Source organism: Augochlora pura, chromosome 4 (genome assembly GCF_028453695.1).
Source record: "Augochlora pura isolate Apur16 chromosome 4, APUR_v2.2.1, whole genome shotgun sequence".
NCBI classification, from domain to species: Eukaryota; Metazoa; Arthropoda; class Insecta; order Hymenoptera; family Halictidae; genus Augochlora; species Augochlora pura.
Genome location: NC_135775.1, coordinates 22,480,516 through 22,507,139, shown reverse-complemented (window position 1 = coordinate 22,507,139; position 26,624 = coordinate 22,480,516). Strand labels below are relative to the sequence as shown.

The 26,624-nt window shown below is 46.7% G+C and overlaps 1 protein-coding gene across 11 annotated transcripts in view; it reads right to left on the bottom strand.

Annotated features, from left to right (window-relative positions):
• Positions 1-26,624, bottom strand: part of Gluclalpha (glycine receptor alpha 1) — a 59,559-nt gene that overhangs the window by 26,138 nt on the left and 6,797 nt on the right. For 3 of the 11 annotated variants that reach the window (XM_078179486.1, XM_078179487.1, XM_078179478.1), the window contains exons 2-5: positions 26,275-26,342; positions 24,683-24,795; positions 6,922-6,989; positions 2,267-2,312 (exon numbers count right to left, since the gene is read on the bottom strand). In XM_078179486.1, the coding sequence (XP_078035612.1) occupies positions 2,267-2,312; positions 6,922-6,989; positions 24,683-24,795; positions 26,275-26,333 (286 nt within the window). In that variant the 5' untranslated portion in view covers positions 26,334-26,342. Of the gene's footprint in view, positions 1-2,266; positions 2,313-6,921; positions 6,990-14,725; positions 14,794-24,682; positions 24,796-26,274; positions 26,343-26,624 lie in introns of those variants that run through there. The other 8 variants (XM_078179488.1, XM_078179490.1, XM_078179481.1 and 5 more) reach the window with 5 other exon arrangements.

The window sequence follows — 26,624 nt, the reverse complement described above, 5'->3', positions numbered from 1 at the left end:
CCGGCGAGCAATTTCTTCGTTCGCGCGGCAGCGCGGGGTTGTTCGATGAAAATAATCTGTTTGCGAGGTGAGGTAACGCGATCAACGATCGGTGAACAGAAACGGAAGAGAAGAGACTAATTTGCCGGGTGTAGAACGATGAGAAACGGCGCGACGAGGCGACCGCGTCTCTTCCAGACGGCGATAGCGATTCGTCTGATCCCCGGGGTCGTTTTAGCGACGGAATACGATCGGCTCGAGGACGACGCATTGTCTCGAAGATACCGGGGCAAACCTTGGCGGGGGGGATACAGACGAAAAGATAAACAAAAGGGATGGTACACGCACGCGAACCGGCCGATCGATGGGGGACGCGGGACATGAAAGAAGAGGCAAATAGAAATCGTGAAACTGGTACTCGGCTCGAGATCGAGAGGTGAAAGCCTTACCCATTCTTCGCGACGTGGTTCACCCGGCACAACCTCCTTCTTATCGATCCGGTTTCATCGCGAACGATTTTACGGGCCGTCGTCGTACAGCGCGGCTGAACCGCTTTCACGCAGCTTTCCCCCCCCCTGTTTCTCGTTGTTGTCACAAACGTTTCGAGATTGTACACAGATAACCGTACAACATGCCGTGCATGCCACCCGCGCTAATCTTTAATCCCTTATTGCACCGTGTCTCTTTCCCGGAGTTTGCTCTCCGTCCCGTCGAGAGACCCCCCCGCGTTTTTCGTCCAGGAAAGATTCATCCGGCCTTTAACCCCCTCTCGCTCCACCCGCCCCGGACTTCTTTCGCGAGAAAGTTTCTCTGGAACAGGAAATTTATACCCGGCCTTCCGACCGGCGAATTTAGACCTTAACCCGTTACTCTTTCATCGCTTCTTTCGCGAAGTTTCCCTGGCGCAGGAAATTTCTGTGTAATCGTATCCTCGCCGATCGCTCGTTTGACCTTTAACCCCTCGTTCCGCCGAGTTTGCCTATCGCGAACAGAATTGTCTGCCGTCTATTTTCGTCGACGACTCGTAACGAATTAGAACGCCATATTATTTCAGGATTTCTTTCGCGAAGTTTGCCTAGAACTGGTGAAACGGTCTGCTCGTATTCCCACCGATGAATCGTTCAGACTTCGTCGCCCTACCCTCTCTCTCTCTCCCTCTCTCTCTCTGTCTCTCGTGATTTCTTTCGCAAAGTTCGTCTGTAACAGGAAATTTGTATCCGCTCGCTACGATGAATCATCGAGACACCCTCCGGATTTCTTTCGCAAATGTCGATCGTCCAGCATGACCTCGCGTTATCAGCGACGGCTCGGACCGCGGGCCTCGCGCGGCGGAAATGAGAACGCGAAACACGCGAGATGGGCGCGCCGGGATGCTTTAAGCATTCGTTATCGGTGATTTATTAATAGTCGTCGAGCGATCTCGTCGGACCGTGAACGCAAATAAATTCGATTGCGGGCGAAAAGGGAGGAAAAAAACAAAGTTGTACGCGATCTAATTTCGGCTCCATTCAAGCCCCATCGTCGTAAGAGAAGCCAATTTAAATTGTACGACGAGGCTGCCCGGTGAATGAAATTATTAAACGCATCAATGAATCCCGGTTTCCCTCTTACGATCTCAAAAGCATTCCCCGGTTCTTTTTAATTGAGCCAGACGATTCTCGTTCCGCGGAAAGATCCGCACAGTCAAAGGTACAAACGTTCCCCCCGTCCGCATTCTAATTCTGTAACAGTCCGCGCGAGGGGGGGGGGGGGGGGGGGAATAAAAGGAAGGGGGGCTCCAAGAAGGACGAACAAAAAAATCTAAATCGACCCGCAAGGAAACGAACGAACCGCGGCCCGGCCCGGGCTAATTTTTGCCGCCCCCCCCCCCCCTCTCCCCGTGCACCGGTAACGAACGATTTAGTTGGCCAGGATTTCAGGGGTCTCGGGCCGGGTGCCGGAAACGACGACTTTTCGTTCTGGAGAGTACAATATTAAGTTGTCGACGGAGATTGCTGTAAAAGTGACAACGAGGCGTGCGACCAAGGCAAAAATTACGGTTTGGCCGGAGCGAGGGTTTGGGAGAGAAACAGAGAGACATAGAAACAGAGGAGAGAGAGAGAAAGAGACAGTCAGAGACAGACAGACAGACAGAGAAAAATAGAGGAAGATGAAACATTGAATATACAGATACATATATCTATATAAACATGTTAAAACGCTATCGAACAAGAGAGGCTCTACACAGTCAGACTCTGAACGCATGCAGAGTAAAGTAAGAAAACAATGAGAAGGAAGAAACACTCACCGGTTCCAACGCGGCCCCGGGCATTGGAGAGAGAACGCACGCACTGCTATAGCGATCGAGAGACGAGAGAGACTTTCGTTTCGTTCTTTGGTCTTTCGTTCGAGCAAGGAAACAATCAGACAATTAAGATGCTACACAAGAAGAGTATACACATGTTCTGTTCAGGGTGGTTGCTGAAAAGCGGAATGAGTGGTGGGCGTCGCGTCGCGGTGACCGAACCACGCTGCGAGAAGGTCGAAAATGAAAAAACAATTTCGGACGTTGCAACGGGCTCGGTTTTGTCGACGGCCTGCGGTTCCGATTAATGTGCTGATTCTCCGACGAACGTGATTGATCCGAACGCGATAAGGGAAACGGCTGCGAACGTTCGCCCGCTGGACTGCGGATTTTACGATACACGTGACCGAGATCGAATGCAAAGCGACGAGAAAGTTCACGGAATTTAATAGACGTCGTTCTCGGCTTTAAGAAAAGACTGCATAGCGTGTGACGCGATCGACGGAGAATATTTTTATTCTATAGAAAAATCCGCAGTCTGCGTATAATTTCGTTTCGGAATAATTTGTGAACCGTGAATGGATGAAATATGATAGCCAGCCGCGTCATCGCATTATTCAGATGTGAAACTTCAGGGAATTCAACGAGCCGTTCAACTCACCCTCTACACGCACAATCGTCTATCTTTGCGTTCTAGAACGGTGTTCTCCAAGTATTTGGAACGGGTTTCATTCTCTAAAATATATTAAACGTTCGGATTTTTGGGAACAGTCATCGAATATAAATCCTAAATTATTTCGCAATAGGACAAATAAAAGCTTCGTGGCAATGAACCGGGCAGAATCGACGGAATCGTTCGTCGAACGAAAAACAAGGCGGGAGGTTACGGGAACGTGACGGCAAACACGGCCGACGGATTAACTCGTCGTCCACACCACCACCCGCACGTTCAAAAAGGCCGACGGCGGTACGGAGGACAGAAATATAATCCGTCGCTAAATTAATTAAAACACCGTCGGTTCCTGATCTAACGATTATCCGAGCCTGGCCGACCTTAATCTAAAGATTAAGACAAAAATATGATCCTCCCCCTAAATCGATTAAAGCTGTCGCCTAACCCGACCCTAATCTAACGATTACGCGGGGCTGGTTCTCTTCGGGCTGCAGGGGAGGAAAATTACCGTGGGCAGCAACGTCGTCGCTTGGATCTGCGGCGTTTCGACGAATGTGTTTGCCGGATAACAGAGCGCGCGGCCTGTGTTCGATCGAAATAAAACACTATCGTTGGCCATAATCGGAAACAAAGTAGCGGTGCATTAGTACGTTTGCATAATGGAGAACTCGCTTTCAGAGACCCGGACGCAGTTGCGGCACGGAAGAAAATTCACGGGCCGCGATCGATTATGCAATAAGGGATTAAAGAACGCCGGTTTATGTACAAAAAGAGAACACGAATCCGAGTATATATATATAAGTGTGTGTGTGTGTGAATGAATGTGTGTCGGTTTCGTGTACGAGGACGTGTATGTGCGCCATAAATAACAAAGGAGAGAAAATGTACAAGATTCGGAAACACAGTGTGTGTATGTATGCACCTGTGTGTGTGTCGTCGTGTGGCTGCGTCAGCTAAGAGGCGATAAGATATTGATCGCCTCAATAATTCACATGTAAACGTGGTAAGATTATATATATATATAGGTATTTATATATATATTGTATGTATATATAGATAGACGGTTATATATATAATATATATTTATATATATGATATAAAAAAAACGTCAAATTCCATTAAATCATCTACGACACAATAGCGTGAGGCGACAGTATACGGTGTAGTTTTACGATTACGAGCAGCACGATGCCGCGGGCTCCGCTTTTCATCGCTCCGATCGTTTCGCTCGGTTTGTTTTTCCACGGGGCCGGCAACCGATCGGGTTTTCATGGCTAATAGAATTTTGTTTCGCTGCGGCATGTCAAAGGCGACGTCAATTTGTTTCATTCGATCCTCCCTAATGCCCCGTACCCGTCCGCCGCGATTTATGACGAGACCGGAATTTCTCTTTCGACCGGCGTATCGCGACTATAAAATTCCGTTTCCGCGCGACTCCTGGAAACCTCGGCGCGCGTCTCGATCCATCGAAGTTTCGACAGCGTTCGGGAACTTTGCAAATTTTATCGATCCTGCGGGCGGGCGCCCGGAGTTCGGTTCGATCCGGTTCGCCGAACGTCGAAGTTCTTTTCGCCCGCCGAAATTTTGGGAACTGTAACGAATTTTCCAAAGTTACGAGAGATCGACGACGGAATTTTTGAGCTGCGACGAACTCGATGCTCGAACAGTTAGGTTTGACGAGGCTCGCAAGAATATAAGACCGTGTTGGAGCTCCGAAGTTCAGAAAGTTTGAACGAGCCTCCGAATACTGTTTTTAATTCGACGGCTCTCGAATCTTCGCGAAACACGGTCCTCGCAGAATTCGGTTCGACGCGGTCGCGGGCTTCGGATTCCGCGTCGACGGTCGCCGGGCGCCGTCGAATCTCGGCCGACCGGATTCCGTGAATCGCCGAAACGGATCCACCGCGGCCGGGGAATTTGAGAATCAGGGCCGAACAGATCTCGCGAGCCTTAGAATTCGGTTTGATCTTGTTTGCGGATTCCCTGAATTCGATTTCCCGTGACGCGCGCCACGGAGTTTGATTAAATTCCCGAGTTCCCGAAGTGTCTTAGCCCCGTACGCCTCGCGCAACTCCCCGCGTTCGCGATAGAGTCGCGCTAGCAATCTCGCAGAATTTTATTTCCCCCGCCGACGTCGTCGAACCGTCTTCCCCCCCGAAAGCCCGCTTTCGAACGCGCGAACGAGGAACGCGGGCGTCGTGCTGTTCGCAACGTTCCAAGTCTCTTTCGTATGCATACAAGAACGAATGAGCTTAATATAACATACTTCGGTAGTGGAATCAAAAAACATATGATAGTGGGCCTTAAATACGCACGAGAGCCTGTTTACAAAAGGGAGAGAACAACACAAAGAAGGTAAAGAGAAAATTGGTGTCCGTGTGCGTGTGTGTGTCGGCCTGTATACACGTGTCTCTCTCTCTCTCTCGTTCGTGTTTGCCTGTGTGTGTGTGTATATATATATGTGCGTTTTACACTCTGCATACCGTGAGACAAAGAACAGCATTGTAGGATACTATGAGTAGCGAATTAACAGTAAAACGTGTGTGTGTATATAATACATCGATTAATGTGTATGTATTATCATACAACCACATAGCACGTCGCATGGTCATCGGACAGCTCTATCTACGAAACCTTTTGTTCTCTGTTCGATCTCGATGGATCTAGGACTAAACGGTCGATCGTAATCGATAGGAAGACAATCACAAGTGTCCCATGACAAACAAGCGCCGTGGCGCCTCGGTGGCAAAGATTAGGGGAGTTCGCCTAACGCCGGACACCGGCACTTTAGGGAAAATGTAACGGCAAACTATAATAAACTTTTATATAAAATTAACCCTTTGCACTCGAAGATAATTTCAATCCAAAATGCAAAGTATTTTTCCTAAACCACAGTATTTCTATATTATAATTTATATTTAGTACATTTTATGCCTTTAAAAGTTTGTAAAATAGGAACGACGTTGACGATTCGAAAATTATTTTGAAGCGTGACGGAACAATTTTTAAAGTGCCTCTCGAGTGGAAAGGGTTAAAAACTCGACAATAGGACAACGATTTCAACGTTGAACAATTCTCGTAAAATTGTTGTAAAATTCATTTAGTTCTTCTACCGTTTTAAACTTTCACCAGTCGTTTTTTTTTTTATCATTTACCCATGGAAACCGCAGTCTACTAACGAGACTCGACAAACAATGAAAACGAAAACAATGAAACGAGTGCACACCTCAAAAAAGTATTCAGAACGAAGCCTGTTCTACCTGATATTTCTGATAAAGAAATCGCATGTGAAAAAACTGGCCTGGACATTATTCAAATAATAATGAATTTGCAAAATTGTATTCACGACAATGTTTCTTTATTATTTTAATATTTGGCTGTGGAATGAAATAATTTCTAGTTTCGTAATCGAATTTTTCGACGATTCATTTTTTACAATTGCAAATAATAATTTCTTTATTATTTTAATATTTGGCTATGGAATGAAATAATTTCTAGTTTCGTAATCGAATTTTTCGACGATTCATTTTTTACAATTGCAAATATAGAGAACCTAAAAGTCATGGTTCGAGGAGAGTCTCGTGTCCGGCGTTAGGGGAACTCGCCCGCTACCTCTAAACAATAGATCTAACTCGTTCGATCACGGATTGTGTCGCAAAACAATTTTCGTTTCTCTCTATCCGTTATCCGCGGCGTTATCGCCCCGTCGCTTCTGATCGTTCTCTATATATATACCTCGTATCTATGAAGTTACACGGTATTTATAATACATACAGATTGTATACAGTGAAGACGAACACTCTATGTACTTCTGTGTCTGTAACGGGCGTGCCTGGTTTTTTTTTGTACACATCTCTTGGTCGTGGCGTGTGTATGTGCGCGCGTGTACATCGTGTGCGCGTGTGGTATACGGTGTGTGGGTGGGTGGGTGGTTTTTATAGAATACGTGTGTCTGTGATTTCGGGGCATTTGATATTTAACTTACCATAGTAACGTCATTTATTTTTGAGATACTTCGAACAAATATGTTGACGCGGACAATCGCGGGCCCATCTAACATAGCAAACAGAATAAACAAAATTGATTAATCGTCGAGGCAAACATGAAACGTATCGAGAGTGGTTTTTGTGTGTAATGAAAAGAAAGAAACCCTCCGCCCGTGTTCGGTGTTTCTTAATCGCAGCTTTTCCTCTCTCTCTCCCCCTCTCTCTCTCTCTCTCTCTCTCTCTCTCTCTCCCTTTTCTTTTCTTTCTTTTCGTTCGCTTTCGCTCAAGAAAAAAAAAAATCGACCGGCGATTGCGGGGCAGACAATTGGTTCTGTTCTTTCCCCCGTTCTTATCGTTATCGTTCGGCTCTCTCCCAGTCCGCGGAGCCGCTTGTCGTCGACGAGCGTGCCCCCGCGGGGCTGTGCTCGACGTTTCTCGTCTTTGGCAGCGTCCGCCGCCGACACACTCGCTGCCGTGATCCTTCGATTACCCGTGTCCTCCTCCAGGTAACCTGCTTCGCTGTTAATTCGCCGTTGAACAACCGAGGCGTGGTGAACGAATGTCGAGATGAAACGAAATCGTCGGCGATCGGTTGGCCCCGATCGAAAACAGACGCGCTTGGAAATTGGACGGTTACGATCGTCTGTTCCGCGCGCGCGCGCGGTCGGACAGTCCGCAACACGTCGGACGGGGATTCGTCGATAAATTCGGAATTACGACGCGCGCGTTCACAGTTGCGGCGTCTGTTTTTCATCGAGAGCGGCGGCGCCGCCGTTAATTTATTTCGAGCACCGGGCGTCGCTCGGCCGACGCTCGTTTCAATCGGTCGGAACGACGCGTGTCGCAAGTGTTATGGCGGACATTAAATTCGCGCGGCGTCGACGGACAGTTGTCGTTCCCGTTCGCAGAGCGCGAAATAACCGCGCTGCGATTTTTAACAAGACGCGCGCCGTTCGAACCCGTTCGACCAATCAATTCTTTCTCCTGGAAATCGTGCCCGCCTGGATATAAACGCGGTTCCAACCCGTCGAGCGACGCGCCCCGGACACTTTGCCCCGCGATCATAAACACTCGTGTATGCAGATTCGCGGATGAATATAAAAGATCCGATGCATTTTAACCAGCGCCGATACCGCGCCGTTTCGTGCGACAGCAAATATCGCGGGGCTATCCGACGCCTAATGTATGCGGCTGCAAATATCGCGCGCGCCGCCGTGCGCCCGTCGTCTATTTTATGCGACTGCACACACGCGCGCGCGTTGTTGTCGGAGGGGGGGGGGGGCGGATGTTTGTCCGGGGGCACGTCGACAAAAAAGAAAAAAGAGCGACGAGGCGCGAAAGTATCGATTCCCGAAAATTAAAGGTGTACTTGTTCGGCTCTTTTGTAATTGACTCGTTTTTGCCGGGCCGCGAGCGGGCCGACGGGAGAACGAAATGGCGTTTTAATGATGCATCGATGCCGTCCGCGGAAAATCGTGCACGCGCGGCCCGACTTCTCCGCCCGTAATTAAAAGCGGGATCGATCATTTATTATTCGCGTCGGTCATCCCGATTCGCGGCTTTAATTACCACCCGCGCGTCCGTCGAAATATCTTGGCTACTCGGCCGCGAGAACTACGCCGGCCAAAGCGTTCCTCCCATCGTTTCAACCGTGAAATTTATTCGTTGATAGTCCGCCGGCCGATATTTCATTGGAAAAGGAAGACGTCGCGGTTGACACGACGGAAAGCGCGCGCGGGCGCGCTCGGTAAACGGATTCTGTTTAGCATAATCGAGAAGTCTCGAGCATCAACGTTCCCAGAATATTCGCCAGCTTGCTGAAGAAAAAGGGGAAACCAAGAAGCAACGTAATTATCGTAATCAATTTTAGGTGAAGCGAGTACACGCCGCGGCGCGACGAGCTTCGCCCGTAATTGCTTCACTTCCGGTGGGAAGAAGCTCCGTACACATTGAACGAGCGGACCGTGTAACGTGACTCGTCGTCGTTAACGTTTTTCGACCCGCGCCGCAGTTTTCTGTTTAATTAATGTGAAACGATGCTCCACGGTTTAACACTAATTAACCGTGAGCCCCCGGCTGTGCTTCTTTTTCTTCGCGCTGACTACGCGCTCCGTGATTCGAACGTTTGATTCCACGCGGTGTGTGACCGTACGCTGATGGATCAATCTGGCGCACGTGGAAAGATTCTACTCGATTATTTGGCCCGCGAGGAGCTGATCGTCTGATCAATGCTTGACGTTTCTACTCGCTTTAAGTGAACGCTGTTAGTAGTGACATAAACACGAATCGTGAAGAGCGGTAGGCAATTTTAGCTGCAAGTAGAAACAGTCAGCGATGATCAGACATCGCGTTCCGATAGAAAAATGTTAATGTTTAACGATTTATTCCAGGTACTGCCCAGTCTCACCACCAGTCCAATAAATAATTCGCCAGTTTCGATCTGTGACCCTGTCGTGGTACCTTGAACTCCAGCAAAATTTTCTGTAATTTTTCCTACTCCATCAAAGAACAACGAATTGAAATATGCATTTTCCATTTCCTTTCACTGTATATACAAATATTATATCAAGTCATAAATAGTCTTTTTATTTGATTTATTTCGAACGCTTTAGCGATAAGGTGACTCGCTGTTGGTTAAATACGAGCAATAGATTGTGCCGAGCTGGGAAATAATTTATGACTCGAGGTAATACTTTATCGAGGTGGAGGCAACAGTCCGACGTAGCCGAGGTACCATTCCAGGGCGCGTTTCAGAATGGAAAGAGAGTAACGGAGCGCCTCGCGTGCGTTGGAAATTTTGTAATTCCGTATAGGTCGCGTGGCGAGAAGCGTTCCGATCGAAATTGTACTCGCTAATTTCTAGATTAGCTAATAGCAGGCTGGAACGAGCCAGGCGTATCGTCCTGAGCCATACAGAGTGTCTGCGTACCATTCCGCCCTACATGAACCAGGACAAGACGTCGGACACGTTGCTCCCGTCAACGTTGTCGCTCGTCAACCAATATTCTCATTGTACACGCGCGCGTCGGATAAAGACTAGAGACCGCGCGTCGTTTTTTCTTTTTCTCTTTTCGTTTTCTTTTTATTTTTGCACGCGACGGTACTCTACCGCGGCCGACAAAATGAAGAATGCTCTCTATACGGTGCACGAGCGATCCGAGGGCTGACGCGTTCAACGACAAATCAAATTCAATTCACGCGAATGAATATTCAAAAGTGCCATCCCGTATGCATGATTCTCTTCACCTCCTTTTCTTTGACAAGTACACGACGAGGAACTCTACTCGACGACGGTCGCAGCGAAACTAAAATATGAAAAGACGACGGGCGATGCATCGAAATGAGAATAGTTTTTTCTTGGTTTATTTTCCTTTTCGCGACACAGTGTTCCCTCTTTGTGCCGCTTGCTTTGAGACCCCGGCTAGTGCCTTGGCTTTTATCGGCAAGACACTATCGGCTGAAGTGGAGCGAGCCGGGCACGGTGATATGAAAATGATAAGGCGGAGGACGGGCGGGCTTGCGAACTTTATGCGTTTATGATTAGCCCTTTGCGCTCGAACGGGCGACTACGTGGGACAGCTGAGAATTTTTGTGTCACGTATCGAGATCGTTTCGACGTTGCTAAAGTTCTTCCTATTTAAATGCAACAGTGTAATTATTTTAGTAGTCAGAAGACTCGATTTTATATATATATAATACGCTAATTCGCATAGAATAAGAATACTATTAATCAGAAAAAACTATTTTGGATTTATATTTAAAATGGCTTCCAGTGCAAAGGGTTAACTAGATGAAATACCAAGCAGCGAAGATGTTAAAAGAAGTCAAGACAGAATGTACAATGAAGATCCGTATATAGTGAACAGATTCCCTTGGTTAGGCGTGAGAAAATGAACCTTCCGTACGGAAACAACTTGCTTCCGTCTTTAGAATCTTCGAGATCTATCGGGCGGACTGCAGGAAGCCAGGACCACTGGCCACGCCATAACGAGCTTCGGCCAGGTTAAACTAGGCTCGCGTTTAGGCTGAGCAAATTAAATTGGTTCCGGCTCACGTTCGAATTATCTCTGGGTCGGCTTAGGTGTTGCAAGCCCCGGAGTTATCTTAATTGATTCCAGATTAAGTCTCATTAGGTCTAGATTAGGTCAGGAGCGGCTGTGTAGACGTAAGTTGCTCCTGATCTAGCTAAACCGGGGATCAAGCCTGCGTTTCGCTCGGTTATTAATTAGCCACCGCGAAGCCTCGGTTCAGCTACTTCCTACGTTGCAAACGATTGAACGTCGAGGGAGCACTGTATCGTTGCCGTAACCTCCCAAACACCGCGCGCGACGTCTCGCCCCCAAAATTGGGCGCGGTATCAATGTTTCAAACAGCAACGTATCGAACAGTAATCCTTCTTGACCGGGTGTCTATCTACCCTAAAAACTGCAGCGGATCGAGCGAGTGCCAACTCCGAAGAACGGTGCTCGGTTGTCTACCATCGCGAGGAGAGGGATCTCTCTCTCTCTCTCTCTGTGAGACAATCACAAAAGGAGCATGCGGAGAATCTCGAAGCGCCTTGTTGTCGCCTTTACGCGTCGGATCAGTCCGTGTTGACCTGTGACCATGGAGCAGGGTGCCCTCACGCAACAGGGACCCTGATCGTGACCCGACGCGATTCAGCCGGTCGTTAAAGCGACCAGGTCGATATACGGGACGATCCGCTTCGACGATCCTCGCATACTCGTGCCGTCCGACAGGCTTCGAGGTGCAGAGGGTTAACGAGCGTCTCATTGGAAACGTATCAATGGGCGCATTAACTAATCGTCAAGCACTAGAGCAAGGGTGGTTTAGGTGTTTGCCGGACCTCATGGGGGTTGGAGAAGGATCGCGCGAAACCCTATATGCGAGAACGACAGCCGATAATCCGTGTCCTTCTTCGTCGCCCTCCCATGGTTTTAATCCATCTCCTCCCACACTCTCGCTCGCTCTCTCGCTCTCTCTCTCTCCCCCTCTCTCTAACTTTCTTTCTTTCTTTCTCTGTTCCTTTTTCCTTTGTTTTTCTTGGCCCCTCGTGCGCGTCCTACGTGGCTAATAGAAACGTGTGCCGTACATACGTGGTAACATAGATGCTAGAGTTATATGCCGCATGCCTGTGTCTATGCTAGAATGCTAGGGTTTCTGTATCTGTGTGGCAGTCTAAAACATGAAACGGTGTATCTTGATGTATACACAGATGAGAGAACGGAAATGGCTGGGTTAGAAATGTGGGGGGGAAAAAAAACAGGCGAGTCGACCACGGGCCACGGGTTCCTCATCTTTGGCGGTCTACGGGGCGGGGGTGTCTATGGGATGGAGTGTCGCGCGACACAATGCTCCTAGATCAAAAGGACCAAGCTCGGGGGAGACGCTCCCAGCCAGAATCGCACCGGATACACACTAGTCTAGCCGTCTCTATCGGATCAACGCATGCACAGATCGCGGCCGATTCCGTCTGCGATCGATTCGCGGATCCGCGGATTTCTGCTCCGGCTTTGCGGAGCCGCGCCCGCTCACCGAACATTTCGTATGCATATCGAATCCACTGGCTTTTCAACCTTCCGCCAGGCGGAGATCGTCTATTCAAGACCTTTCGGGAACCACCCCTCGCCTTCGAGAGTCGACGGAATCTGGATTCAGATCCAATTCTTGCCGCCGCGAATGTTTCCCGGCTTTTTCGAATCGAATTTAATAACGTGCGGCTGGATTGCGCCGATTGTGCGGCGACGTACTTTCGGATTTGACTGGTAAAGATTCTCCGGACATATTTCTTTTTTAATATTCCATGTAGAGGTACAAAGAAGAACTGATTCTGTCGTTCCCTGCTTTGATTAATATCTTATAAAATATACAGATTTTTCGTAAATCGCGACACAAGCTATGGTATATTAACAAATATTAATACTATATCTACTTTATCTTCATTGCATCGAAACTTTGAAAAATTAAATATATATATCCAATATCTGTTCACGATATTTTCCCAAAAATTGTAGTCTTCGACAAAAGTAAACCGCATTGTACAACAACGTACGAAAGAGAATTTCGAGGCGAGGGACGAAGGCGGTTCACCGGATGGGAAACAAATGGGGAAAAAGCACGGGATCGATGCTCCCTGGCGCGGCGAGCCTTCGTTTCCCAGAAAATTCATTTCGAAAATTTGTCAAACACGCTTGTTATTGGACACGCTTGGGCGCTGCTTGTCTGGCCATTACACGCTCTTTCCACTTGCCGGTGAGTTTTACGGTGGCACGATATTAAACCCGGGTGTTCTTCCGCGAGAGACGAAATTTTATGAGTGCGTTCTACCTATCGCGACGACGAGAAGGAAAAACAAAACAAAAAAAAAAAACAAAAACAGGTCGCGCAAACACGCGTCCGTAAATGCTTTATTTCAGAGATTCAGCGTATTTCATGGTCTCTAAATTTTATAACAGATGGAACGTTTACATATTCCATCTCTCTCTCTCTCTCTCTCTCTCTCTTCCGCCCCTCTCTTTGTTACGATCTTATTTTTCCCTTTGTTTACTTTGTTCTTGCAACGGGACTCTTTGCGCGGCCGTCGTAAAAAGTGTAATAAACCCGGATCGCGGTCAGATGAACGCAGACGAGCGTGGTTAAGCCGCTCGAAACGCGATAAGAATGTTAATGTGGAATTGCGAGAAGCGAAACGGCAAAAGCACGTTTGTCGGGAACTCGTTCATTTTTCGATTAGGATTTACGCGGGGACGTCGTGCACCGCTTTACGGCTGCCTTTTATTTCGCGTCGCGACAAACTCCTGCTTCATTTGTACCGCCGCGTCTTGGAGAATCGCTTGTTATAATGAAACCGAAGGAAATTGAACGTTTTATTACGACCGCGGGATTGATGCGTTGTTCGTAACGCTGCGTCTCGGAAATTGAACGTGTACGAGGTTTAATTTTTATCTGTAATATTTCCGAAGACCTCTGCAAAATTAGATGTTCGACAGGTATCGATTTAAAAGATTTAATCCATGTTCTGTATGAACAATACGATGAATAATATTTCTGGAAGAACACCGGGTTTTTAAAACCAAAAAGAAATGCGAATAAAATATCAATACTATATTAAGTATATTAAATAATAGCATAGGTTCGTAAATGACTAATAGTAGACTAATAGTAAAATGATGAACAATAGATTCATAACAAAATAGAATCGAAATCTCCTCCGGCAATCAACGGCAAATAAAAATGCAAATACAGTTGATAAATTACCAAAACACCTTAACCTTTTAGTTAACGAGAGTCGTGCGTGTCGCAAGAATACGTCTAATTTTGTTTTAGATTGTTAATCCAATAAAGCAGATTTTCTGGGAACGTAAGCGTCGTCCAGGAAAATAAACGTCGCTATATGCATAGTACAGTTCCGGTGGCGCGTTCGCGCGGAAATCTCGATTCGATCTGGTGCGACAGTGGGGGTGGTTTGAAGGGTGAGGGTGGCGGATGGTGTCGACGGTATAGTCTACGTAATAAGAATAAGAAAACGGGGGGGTGGGAGTTAAAAAGGGACACGATGCTAGCCGGCTGTCATGATCGTGTAGTGGTCGCCGTTTCTCGTCGCTGACGTCGGCGATCGGCACGCGTCTATCGTCATAGTCGTCGATGGGTCTCTCACCGAGGACTCTAAGACCTACGGTTGCGGCTACGTTCAAGTTTCTTGCAAGCAACAGAAAAATAAGGAAAAAGTACCCGCCAAGAGAGAAATGGCGTTTCGGCGCCCCGTTAAAGATTCTTGGACATGGTTTAATTGGTTATACTTACCATCTTGATGTCACTAATTGTCGCAATGCTTCGCACAAACAGGTTTACCCGGACAATGGCCGGGCCATCTAAGGGCAAAAACAACAGAGCCCCGTTTTAGTCAGTCAATCGTTTCCCCGTGTCACACAATACTCTACTTGGAATATGAATTGTTTTTTTTTTGTTAGATTGCTCGCGATTTTCTCGCTCGCTACGCCACTGGATAAAGCCGTTCCGTTTTCCCTTCCGGCTTCGTTCTTTCGGTTCGCCCTAGAGATTTCGGTAGGTCGGCCGCCGTGTCGGAGAATTCGTCTAGCTCGCTCGGTTTCGATTCTTTCGGTCGGTCGGTCGGGTGGCTTTGTACTTGTTTTTTTCTTTTCCGTTTTTTCTCTTTTTTTTTTGTTTTTGTTTTTTTGGTTCGACTCGCGGAGGAAACGTGTAGGCTTCGTGAGAACGGATTGAACCGGGTGATCGAGAGCCGTTTGGAAAAATTGTTGTGCGTCCCCCCAGGGGATCGGGATCGAAGTTGGACATTGAGTTTCGTTTGAGGGCTGCTGCACTTTTTGCGGGCTGTCGTCTGGGACACACGGTGACACACGCGCGACGATCCGGCACGATCGTCACGAACTAGTTTCTTTGACAAAGGGAACTGGTGGGTGCGCGCGTCAAGTGGTGACGTATATGTACGTGGTGTACACTGTCGGACAGTGATTCTTGCTAGAGGATCTTGTGTACAGAGGCCCTCGCAGCTCGCGGCTGAATCGAATCCGCCGATTCCATCGCGTCGCTCCACAAATAATACGAATCTCCATATTTCACCGAGCCTGGCGCGGCTGCTCCCATCGTGCAATAACAAAGTCATTCAACTCGTGAAACTAGAACTATAAACTTTACAAATTTTCGAAGTTAATACACGAATCTATAGAATTTACAAAATTTACGAAATAATCAAAAGATCGAAATAGCTTCGATTTCTATTTTTATATAATTTTCCATTGCATACTTATTTGAACATATTTGCTTCAATAAAGAATCTACGTAGTATCATAAAAGGGAAATTATTAAATAGAAATATTCTGAACAGACACAATAATCAGATGTTTTAATAAATGATTTTAATGTCTTTGAAGATAATATCTGAACGATTTTTATTTTCCTTCGATTTCTATCATATTTTTGTGTTTTATGCTCGAGAAACGTGGACGCATTATTTCCCCGATGACCTACAAAGTGCAGACGCGAATGGCACAGAGAAAAGTGTTTTAATTTCGAGAAAATCGAATTTAATGTGTAGATTAACGTCGCGTGCGCTCAGGCTCGTTTGGCTCGCGTGTCTGACCATTGCTGGTAGTTTCCACTTCGGCTCGCGTTCACTTAAATAGTGAGACAGAGGTTATAAAGAACTTTTAAGTATAGGCGAAGTCGAGTTAATATTTCATTGCGGCACGTTCGCTGTCAGTAGAGTTGGCAAGTAATGGTCAGACATAGTAGCCGGAATAATTAAAGAATAATTTGAATTGCGAGTAGCCTGTGTAAACTTTCCTCGGTCGGAAAGTAATCAGAACTGTCAATAATTAACTTGATTGCGAGTTCACCGCGTATATAAATTAAACCGATTAATAATTTTGATCAAATGCACGGCTATTTTAATAAATGCGATCGACTAGTTTTATTTAAATCATTTGGATTAATTAATTTCTGAATTAGAGAAAAAATATAGATCACTCCAGCAAGAATCGGTTTGAGTATTGTACAACACGTGACACGGAACCAAGTGTACTATTCTCGTGACAACAGAAACGCATCGACAACTCTTTTCACAGAAATTGAAAATTGTCTCGCTGTAAAAATATCCGAGAAAAATACGAAATTCCGAAAATAAATCATCCCTTCTAAATAAAAGCTAAAACGTCTCACGGTTTACGCTGAATTTATCCCGACCGGGATGCTTCTGTCGCGATTATCCGACAATAGCTGTCCGTAAAATATTTTTAAATCTATGTATCGAGTTATACGAAACAGCGGACTATTAACGGGAACCCTCTGAGCGCGCAGGAAGAGAATAAACGAAGCAGAAAAGCGAATTTCCTCGACTAAACTCGATTCCATGTCGCGCGGTGTACGTCACTGAAAGAAAATGGGCTAAAAGCAAATTCGGAAGCTAGAGGCAAAGTGCTGTGACCACGGATACTTTAAACCGGGTTCGTACGTGACACATACACCGGGGAGACCTATCGATTAGGCGTTGTAATCGTCAAAGAAACACGTATTTTGCAAGATATGCGACTAAATATACTGAGAGACAGAAACGGTGCAGTTTGGTCTTTATATATATATATGTTTTTAAAGGCTTGGTACGGACATTGAGGCGGCTGTGCTTGGATGTGCACGCGGCGAATAATTCCCTTTTACTTCCGGGGCGTCTTGTCCTATTTACTTACGAGCGGGCTCGTCTATTCGTTCGCAAGCTGCTTAGAAAGGATTACTGTCTTACCTGTGCTCGAAAAATCATCGCTAAGAATTTCTTTAAGCACGTACAATATTAATTGACGGGGCCGCGATCCCGATAAACTTGGCCCCGTACTCGCACGGGGAACGGGTTACAATTTTTACGGCGAATTAAGCCTCTCCGATCTTCGCGAATTCGATTCGTGTTAATCGATTTCAATATTCAAAACGAGGATAATTAATTAAAAATTGTTTAACAATGCTCTCTTCGGTCTAAAGAAGATTACTTGCTAAAAGACGCTACTGTTAATAATTGTTACAACATAATATGTTTCTTCCAATGTTAGTCGATAGCGTATGTGTTACAGCTGTTTAATAAACCGAAATATTTTCGGTAGATAATAAAATTAAGATATTATCAGCTGATATTTGCTAAATTAAAATATTTTCAACGACTGTTTAATGAATTCAAATATTTCCGAAAGCTGTTTAATGAGTTCAAACATTTCCGAAAGCTGTTTAATGAATTCAAATAATTCCAACGGCAGTCGAGTAAATTCCAATGTTTCCGGCGGCTTGTTGAACAAACAAAAAATATTTCCGTAAGTTTTTCGGTTTGCGTATGGAGAGTTCAGTCGTCGGAAGACTGCGGCGGAAAATAGCTGGAACGCGCGGCGTTGTTTCGCCGTGATTAACGAGCCCCGAACAGATCGGGGCTGGTTCTTTCAGTTTGAAAGTTTCGCTGTACCGAGATTATGCGCCAGAAGGACTGCGGTTGAAGATTGCGGGAGAGAAGTTAATGTCGGCCACGCGACACCAGCCACTTTCTCATTTGTTTGCTTTCAAATTAGCCGGTGGCCGGGGGGGACACCTGACACGTTCCCCGATAATTAGGGGCAACAACGGCAACGGAGTGTCCGGGTGTGTTAAAAAAAATATATACATATCGCGCAATGGCGGCGAGATCGAGCTCCAGGCGGTTAGGTGGTCGACTATAATCACCGGCGACGTGTAACACCGTGCCGCGACCTATCGAACAATAGCGGGGACACACTCGCGGTCCAATTTTCCGAGACGTTCGACGTCGTCGCATAAATTTCTTTGCCGCGGACGTCAACGCTGCCGGGTTTAACGCGATGGAAAACTGTGCCGAGCGCGACATCGAGACCAGCTACAAAACTGGTCGATAACAGGTCCCGATCCTCGCTTGTTCGGAATTCTTTTCTCCAAAGTCGTTCGTATCCATCGCTATTTCGTTCGCGAAGGCGAATACTCAACTTTAGACGATTCTCCTGCTTCGACGAGGGAAGTTAGGCGAACGGTTCCTTCGCGTAACGATTCTGCAGACTTTTCCGCGTACAACAGTATACTTTTAATGATATTATAAACATTTTAGTGTTTTTAAATAATTTAACAAAAGCGAGACGATTTCGAAGAAGCGGTGTACGAGGTCGTGTTTTTAAACATTTCCTTCACGGTTCCATTAGAGAGGGTCCATAGAATCGTTCTACCTGAAAATCGTTCGGTTAGCTTTCACGGTTGAAGCAAGAGAAATTCCTGAAGCTGACAAGCGTTACTTTCGAAATTAAGCGCCGCGAAAGATTGCGAGCGTTCAAGGCGAAACGATTCGCAGATTCGCAATCAGCAAACAAAAATTCAACGAGATTGGCCGAGCGTGGTTAAAAGCTTTCACTTCGTCGGGCCAATGTAATTGGACACCGGCGTCGAATACATTTTTCACTTTTCCGCGATGCCCGTTTTTACGGGTTTGTAAAAATCCGACTTTTCCACGGCGATTTAAACATCGGCCGACACGTTGACAGCCGAACAATGCGACGGAGCGCGGTATCTCGCAGCAATTAATTCGAGGGCATAATAAGCGACGCCGATTCATCTCAATTTGCTTTCGACGTTAATTTTAGCCGGATGCCCGGTGCCGGACGCGCGAAAAGATTCGCAACAAACGGCAGGAAATCGCCGGCACGGTACCCAGGCGTATCTCGTAATTGTTCGAGCCCGCGGATTGAATACAATTAATCGATCCGCTCTTCCGGCTGTAATTATTCGCGGACGATTATTTATACGGGAGAAAATAATAACGACGATAGCGTAAACATTGCGGACGGAATATAAACCGGCCCGGAACAATGAACCGAACAGCCGCGGTTGAGATACACACGGTCTGGCAGCGGCGCGCTCGCATCAAGTAGCCTAAGTGCCGCTTATGTCAGACGCACGACCCGGGAATTCAATGATTCGAGTCGGTCGGGCCATAAGGCTGCCAGCCGTGTGCGGCAAGAATCATTAAAGAGGACCACCAAAACCGTGTACACTCGCGAGGCGAAGAGTCTACCGCGATCGCCACTGTGCCGCTCCAGTCGTATAACAACTAATTATTATAGCCAAACGAATTACGCTCGAAATTAGTCGAGTCAAATGTTCTACGGTTACAAGCGACAGCCAATCAGAGACGTCAGGTGTGTACTCGTCGACGAGCCGATTCACCAAATACACAGACACGCAGAGATGTCTTCGGGACCCTTGGTTCTGAGAGGTTTCCGGAACACATCGGACTCCCGCACGCTCGGAAAACAAAAAAGCAAACAAGCGTCGCGCCTGAGACACACGACTCGCTCAGCTCGCCGATCCAGTCAGAAATCCTCGTGTCGTAGTTATTCGTCGAACTTCCGACTGAACACGACCTACCCAACACTCCACAAAAAGCAAAAAAGAAAACATTCGTTCGCCATCCGCTTGCGCCACCCTCGACGAACTTGCGCTCTCCCTTATCGCCCGTCCATCGCCGGAAAACGCATCGCAAAGATCGGAAGAGAGAAGAAAAAAAAGATGAAAATAGAATCCACGATCCACTGCCACAGTCTCTCCTCTCTTAAATCGAAGCTTTATTGTACAGAGTTGGACAGAATCTGGCAGACAGAATCTGGCAAAGAAAGGAGGAATCTCCGGAGCTTCGCTCTCGCGCGCTCTTTTCGGACGATTAATACGTTTTCATTTTGTCACTCGAGTTCAAGAGCTTCGTTCGGTTCGTAGCCTAATGATCCACGCGTGTTTCATCCTCTGTCCCGGTCTCTTTAATATCGTTTCAGCGCACTCGACGTAGGGAGTCTACCGCGGATCGGATTCAGATAGTACTCGCCGGTGAAAGTAAGTGCCAAAGTATTATATAACTCGGAGATCGACCCGATACCGGCTGCCAACTACAATCACCGCTCGCATTAAACGGATTAACCATTTATAGTTCACTGGCGCACACGTTATGCCAATGATATGAAAAAGTAATAATTAGACTGCGGATCTCTATGCGGATACGGAGGTGCTTCGACACGAGATCTTTTGTGCATCAAGGATTCGATTGCTTCGTGAATTTCGGAGCAAGGTGAAATATCGCGGAAGAATTTCCTATTTTCATAGAAGCATTCGATTACATACCAATTTTGCTAAACGCTTCGATTTAATCTTTTAAAAGCTCTGTACAGGATGAATGAAAAATCATGGCACAATCGGGGACGATTCTACATGGAGAAATAAGTCGAAGATTTTCTCGTTTAACGCTATGCTTTCGAGAAACATAATTTTAAAGTTCCGTCAGGTTTGCAGTATAAAAATTGCTATATAAAATCTGTTTTAAGTAGAATAGGTATACGATGGTCAGACGCCTGTTTAATAGTATTACCTTTCGAACAATATTTTCTCGAAAACATAGTCTTTAATGAAAAAATATTTCCTTTTCGACGTATTTTTCAATATAAAATCGTCCCCAGTTGTGCCAGAATATTTCGCCTGTACGACGGACACCTTGCAGAACCTTCGAAGGGAGCAAAACTCGTGACCTCGAGTACCGTTCCGATTTAATTCGGTCCAGATTTCGTCGAGCTGCCCATCTCTGTCGCAGAGCACGGGTGCCCCGTTCGATTGGCCGCGTTAAATCGTTATCGCATAGGCTCGCGCGATCGAGCCAGCATTCTATGAAGGCGGCTCGATCGTGGAAACAGCGGCGTGCTCGTCTTTCAGACCAATTAACGGCGCGCGGCCCGAACAATTCCGTCTTATCGGAAACTCGGCCAATCAGTCTGCAGTGGACGGGACAGCCAGATACGCGTGACAGTGTGTCGCCGCGCGGCCCCGTGTATACGCAACGCACAGATCCTAGAGATCCGCGGCGAAACAAATCGCGGGCGTCACCGTTGCCAACGTATCGCGCGGTGTCGTTCGTCATCGCTATCAGAAACGTTCCATCGAGCCAGACAAGTTGCACGGCTCCCCGGTAACATCCCCGGGCGTCGGGATTCTTGTTCGTTGCTATTCGCCTAACCGGGAGAACGTTCCTCGAAAACCGGTTCGAGTCCCGTCCGTGGACGATAATTCGCGCGACTCTTCCGCTCGCGTCTTTCGTCGATTGCTTTCTATCCGGCTGGTGCGGCATCGACGATTGACAGTCGATTATTGCCGGTCGATTATTGCCAATCGTTTATTGACAGTCGTTTATTAAAGGTCGACGACGATTGCCGGTCGCAACCTCGAAGCGAGGGAAAAGTAAAGAAGCGAACGGAATGGGTTGTCGGTCAGCCCTCTGCCACGACTGATCACTTTCGAGTCACGTATATCCGCTAATTGCGTCTCTTTTGTTCGTTTGATTCCCGAAGCCTAGCGAAGCGTTTCAGACGCCCAATGATTCTTTGGGATCAGAGAACATTGTGTGTGATCGCGGCTCTTTTGAATGCCGGATTCGTCTAAGTCGTCGCCGCTGTTTGACGTCGGGTGGGGCGATGTAAATTTACGAACCGGTTACCACCGTGATTGTTCGTCCACACCGAATCAGAATCTGCGAAATTTGTAATGGCGGTCTTATAATGTCCACGTACGCTCGAAGGGTTAACTAAAACTGTGTTACGCTGACAACTGAAACGAGACGTTCGTAAATGACGCAGCAAGCCAATTCCGGGTCGGGGTCCCGGGAGAAAACGCGATCCCGGTAACTGTAACACGAGGTAAACTGTCTTCCCTTAATTCCCGCGCATAATCGCTTACAAGTTCCCCGGAATGCAAAACGTTTCGGCTAAACAGACGCGAGATCGATACGGTGCTCGGCCGCGGCGAACGTCGCCGTGCTCCGCGAGCTTTCACATTCGAAAATTGCGATGTCAAAGTTCGTAGATCGTGGAATGGTCGACCTATCACGGGGGTAGATCGTGTTCTCTGACAGTTGACCTTCGGTGTCTACCTGTAACCGACCTTTCGCCGAAAAGTCGCGGAGACCTTTAGCCATCGGCAGAGCGACGGGGAAACGCTCCGCTGGAAATTGATACGTTCCGGGTTAAGCCGGGGCGAGCCGTCAGCTTTGAAAATATGTATGTTCACCACCTACGTACACGGTACAGACCGCGAACATTCTACTTCTGCTATTTGCAGCTGAATTATACGAGAATAAACATTGACGCTGAAAGGAATCGAAGCCGTGTCTCTCTGCTCTCGCACAATTACGATCCTATTCTCAGCTCTCGCTAGGCACGTCTATTTCCGAGCAAAGAAGAGTAACACGAAACTTCTCTTTCGTATCGATCAGGGTATCAAAATTGTACGGCTCGGATGGCCAGAGAGCTGCGAACGAACTGAGCGGCCATCTTTGATATCTCTCTGCCGTAGAATTTTACGCATTTCCGCGATCTGTATTTAATTCTTTCCCAACCATATCGTCCGATATGCCTCGAAATTTCACATCGACGAGTACGCGTAAAAACCTGCGCTATAAACGATACATATTTAATAATATTTAAAATGAATAAATCTCAAAATCGTCATCGGTTCCGAAGAATCATTTTAAGTGGACATCGTCGTCGATCAAGCATACACTCGAGTGTACGGTATTCGTTTAGGCTCGACGGATCGCGTTACGGAGGGTCGACCGACCAAAATCAAGGTCCTCGAGGCTCGGACGGTATATCTCTCCGCGTCACGGAGAGACAAATCACGAGCTAACAGCGATTCGTCGCTGTTCAGCGTTGCTCGACGCTGTGTTTACTGTTCTCTCCTGAAAATAAGTCGATTAGTGGGGTAAGTCCGCCCGCGACGTAGGACGTCGCGGAGGGTGGGGGGGGCGGGGCGGGTAGGAGGAGGAGGGAAGAAACCGAATCTATCGTCGACGGAGAAAGGAGTGTAGAAACCGGGGAAAGCCAGCTTCTTCGGAAGCCCTCTCGAGCGTGAAACTTTGCTGGTCGGGCGCCAAACGCTCGCCTCCGACACTCTCTTTGGATCCGTAGATCGACTATTCTCGAATGGAGGTCGTGGCTTTTGGGCGAGCGAGACGTGCGACGCGTGGCAATGCGAAATCCGCGGGAAATTCGAGTAACCGTGATTTAATTACGGGTCTCTGTTCCTTTGATTTTTGGTTCCTGGACTCGATCAAGAGAATCTTGGAATTTATAGCGGGACAATTGAAGCGTTGAATGCTGAGCAACTTGGTACATTGTATTTAGATACGATTCTACGTTTATAATAAACGGTGTGGATGGAGTTCGTTACGAAAAGCTGCGAAAATCGTGTGAAATATTGACAAATATTCTCGACCTATAAAATTGTTTCAGCGATACGTTTTAAACAATCTCTGTCAAGAGTCTCTCCGCGAATTCTGTCGACTATGCATTTTCGCGCGTTTCGCAGCTTTCGATTAGCGTAGGCGTAAGCAGCGTCGAAGACACGGCACCGCGAAAATTCCCGTAGAACGTGGAATCGTGCCCCAGTAAACTGCAACAAGCTTTTTCTCGTCGCGTCGACCGGTCCCGGTGCAATAAATTCTAGAACATGGCCTATTCTCGGTAAAAACAAAAAAATGCTAGGAAACTAACGGCGCCAAGAGCAGTTCTCATCAGCCAGAAACGTTCGCAATTTAATTAAGAGCTCGAGTATACCGAATCCCCGGCATGCCCGCGATTATACAAATTAAAATGCCCGTCTATTTACATATAAAACACAGAGACGCCGGAATACCGAAAATTAGACTGCGGCAAGGCGGCGGCGTTCAACGCGCGTGAAACGGGGGGCGAGGTACACCTTCGGGCGGGAACGGTCCGTGAACCAAAAATTACGCTCGTGAAACAGAGACCCAACCCCCCCTAATTTCGGTTGTCAGCGCGTCAGAGAGTTTTCTAGATCAGAAGCCGGGGTTCTGCCCGAACGCGAGAAAAGAGGCGTCGTTTCTCGCCGGCAGCACGACCGACAAATGGACCGACTATCTTTCACCGGGATATCAGAGCCCGGCGTCGGACATGTCCGTGTCCCTTCCATAGCGATCGTGCCCGACGTGTTCGTATATCGGTTTTTCTCGCTTTCGCTATTTTTTTTATTTTCGTTGTCGTCCCGTTTTACTTTTCTTTCCTGTTATGTGTGTGTGGTTTTTTTTTCTCCGGTAGGTTTCGATTCTTTCTTTTTTTTTTTTCTCTCTCTTGTTGATCAAAGGGAGACTGGAAGGAACGTGGATATAAAACAGAAAAACGAAAATATCGATGTATTCACCTGTTGCGTTTTCGCCGCTGGGCCGGATACGGGCGTCGTACCGTCCTGGTCCGAGAATGTCGTCTAACACGTCCTTCTCCTTCTCTCGAAAGTTCTTCTCCCGCGACATACATCTGCAACCAGGTGCGACCGGGATTCGTGCGAGAGGTGTGACGCGTTCTCCGTGGCCGGTGTCTTGCGGCCCGCGCGAGAACGAACGTCGATTCTTCGAGGAGAAACGAAGTCGGAAGCGAGAGACAAAATGTTCCTGTTCTCCTTTCGCAATCTTCTGATCAGAGCCGGTTTGAAACTGTTGGAACTTATGGTTCCACAAAGCGTAATTATTTACACAATTGTAATTTTTTAAGCACTGATACAGTAACTCGTTTTTTGGTTACAGGATCTCGCGGATCTCTTAATTTCTTTATTGTTCTAAACTTTATAAAAATTGAAAGAGTTCTGTGATATTTATTAAAGTTTCTACTTTAATTTGCAACTAGTGATTGAGTTTTTTTTTATGGATAAACCAGATTTTTGCTTTGGAAATATTCGAAGATGAAAATATCGAGAGGTTGCAGAGGTTTAGATACGACCCTTAAAGAGGGATATTTGTTGGCAATTTCTACAGAAGTAGTTTACAGCTTTGACTCGGTGTCTGACCATTGCTACACCTTTCTACTTGCTACGAGTGAAACGTAAGCGCAGTGGAATCTCGATTATTCCACTTGATTCAGAGAACATGAACATGAACGTTCGGATAACAGAATAATTACTTAAATACAATGCTAGAGTAAATCCTGATTAATTTTGGCAGTAAATAGTGTCGTATAAAGATCACTTTAAATTGGTTAACTGTGAACGTTCGAGATTAACCCTTTGCACTCGAGTGGTGCTTCTGAGTCACCCTCAAGATTATCATATAATATTCTAATAAAATAATTACCCTATCAAATCTGTTCATCTTTAAATAACTGTTATATATACTCGCAGATCGTCAAAAATAGTTTCACATTTGGAGTTAAAATATCATCGAGTACAAAGGGTTAATCGTACCTAGACAACAAAGCAAAACAGAGGATTTCGTTCCACGCTTCAGACATCTTTGACCGCGAAGAATCGCCGTTCGTTTCGTCCTTTGGTTACAAAACACCGACGTATTGTTCCACGGAAAACGACCTACTCCGTTAAATCGTTTACAAGCGGCGCTACTTCGCGATAAAAACGAAAATGTATATTACTCGAATAGCAATTTACTGGAAATAAAAGTAGCCGCGGGCGCGCGCGCGCGCGCATCGTCGCGAATGAGAGAAGCGAAGAATAATCGTCGATCCGATTCGCCGGCTTTGAAAGAACGCATTGAAACTCGTAATTGCACTCGACAAAAGAAAACAGCGACGGAACCGTCTTCCAAGAGCTGCCATTTTAACTTTTGCAACGTCTGCGTCTTCCGCGTAATAACCACCGCGTCGTGCATGCATTCGGAACGTTTTCATACTTCGTTGACGGAGATTTCTCGGCGGACAATGGCAGTCTCTAGCCGCTCAACAACGCGAAAACCGTCGGATCACGGTTAATTATCGGCCACCGTAGGAATGAAATGAAGTGGAACTTACCTTAGCGGATGTTGCAGGAAAGTTATTAACAAGAGTAACTTCAATGCTCCAGGCCACATTGCGGTAGCCTGAAATGAACAAATAAATGCGTTTCGTTATTACAAGCTCGGGGGCACGAATTTTCATTCGTTACGCGCTTTGTGCCGCGAAAACTATGCCCCTACCTCTTATCAAACGAGAAACGACGGACATATTTCTACGCCATTATCGCTATACAAGCATATCAACCTTTCTCTTTGACTGCGCTAAAACGCATCGCGACCAGTCCGTTTTTCATTTTAAAAACTGACAATTCAACGAACATACCAAAACTGATGTTACGAGGCAAAATCCCAGTAATTAGTATCGAT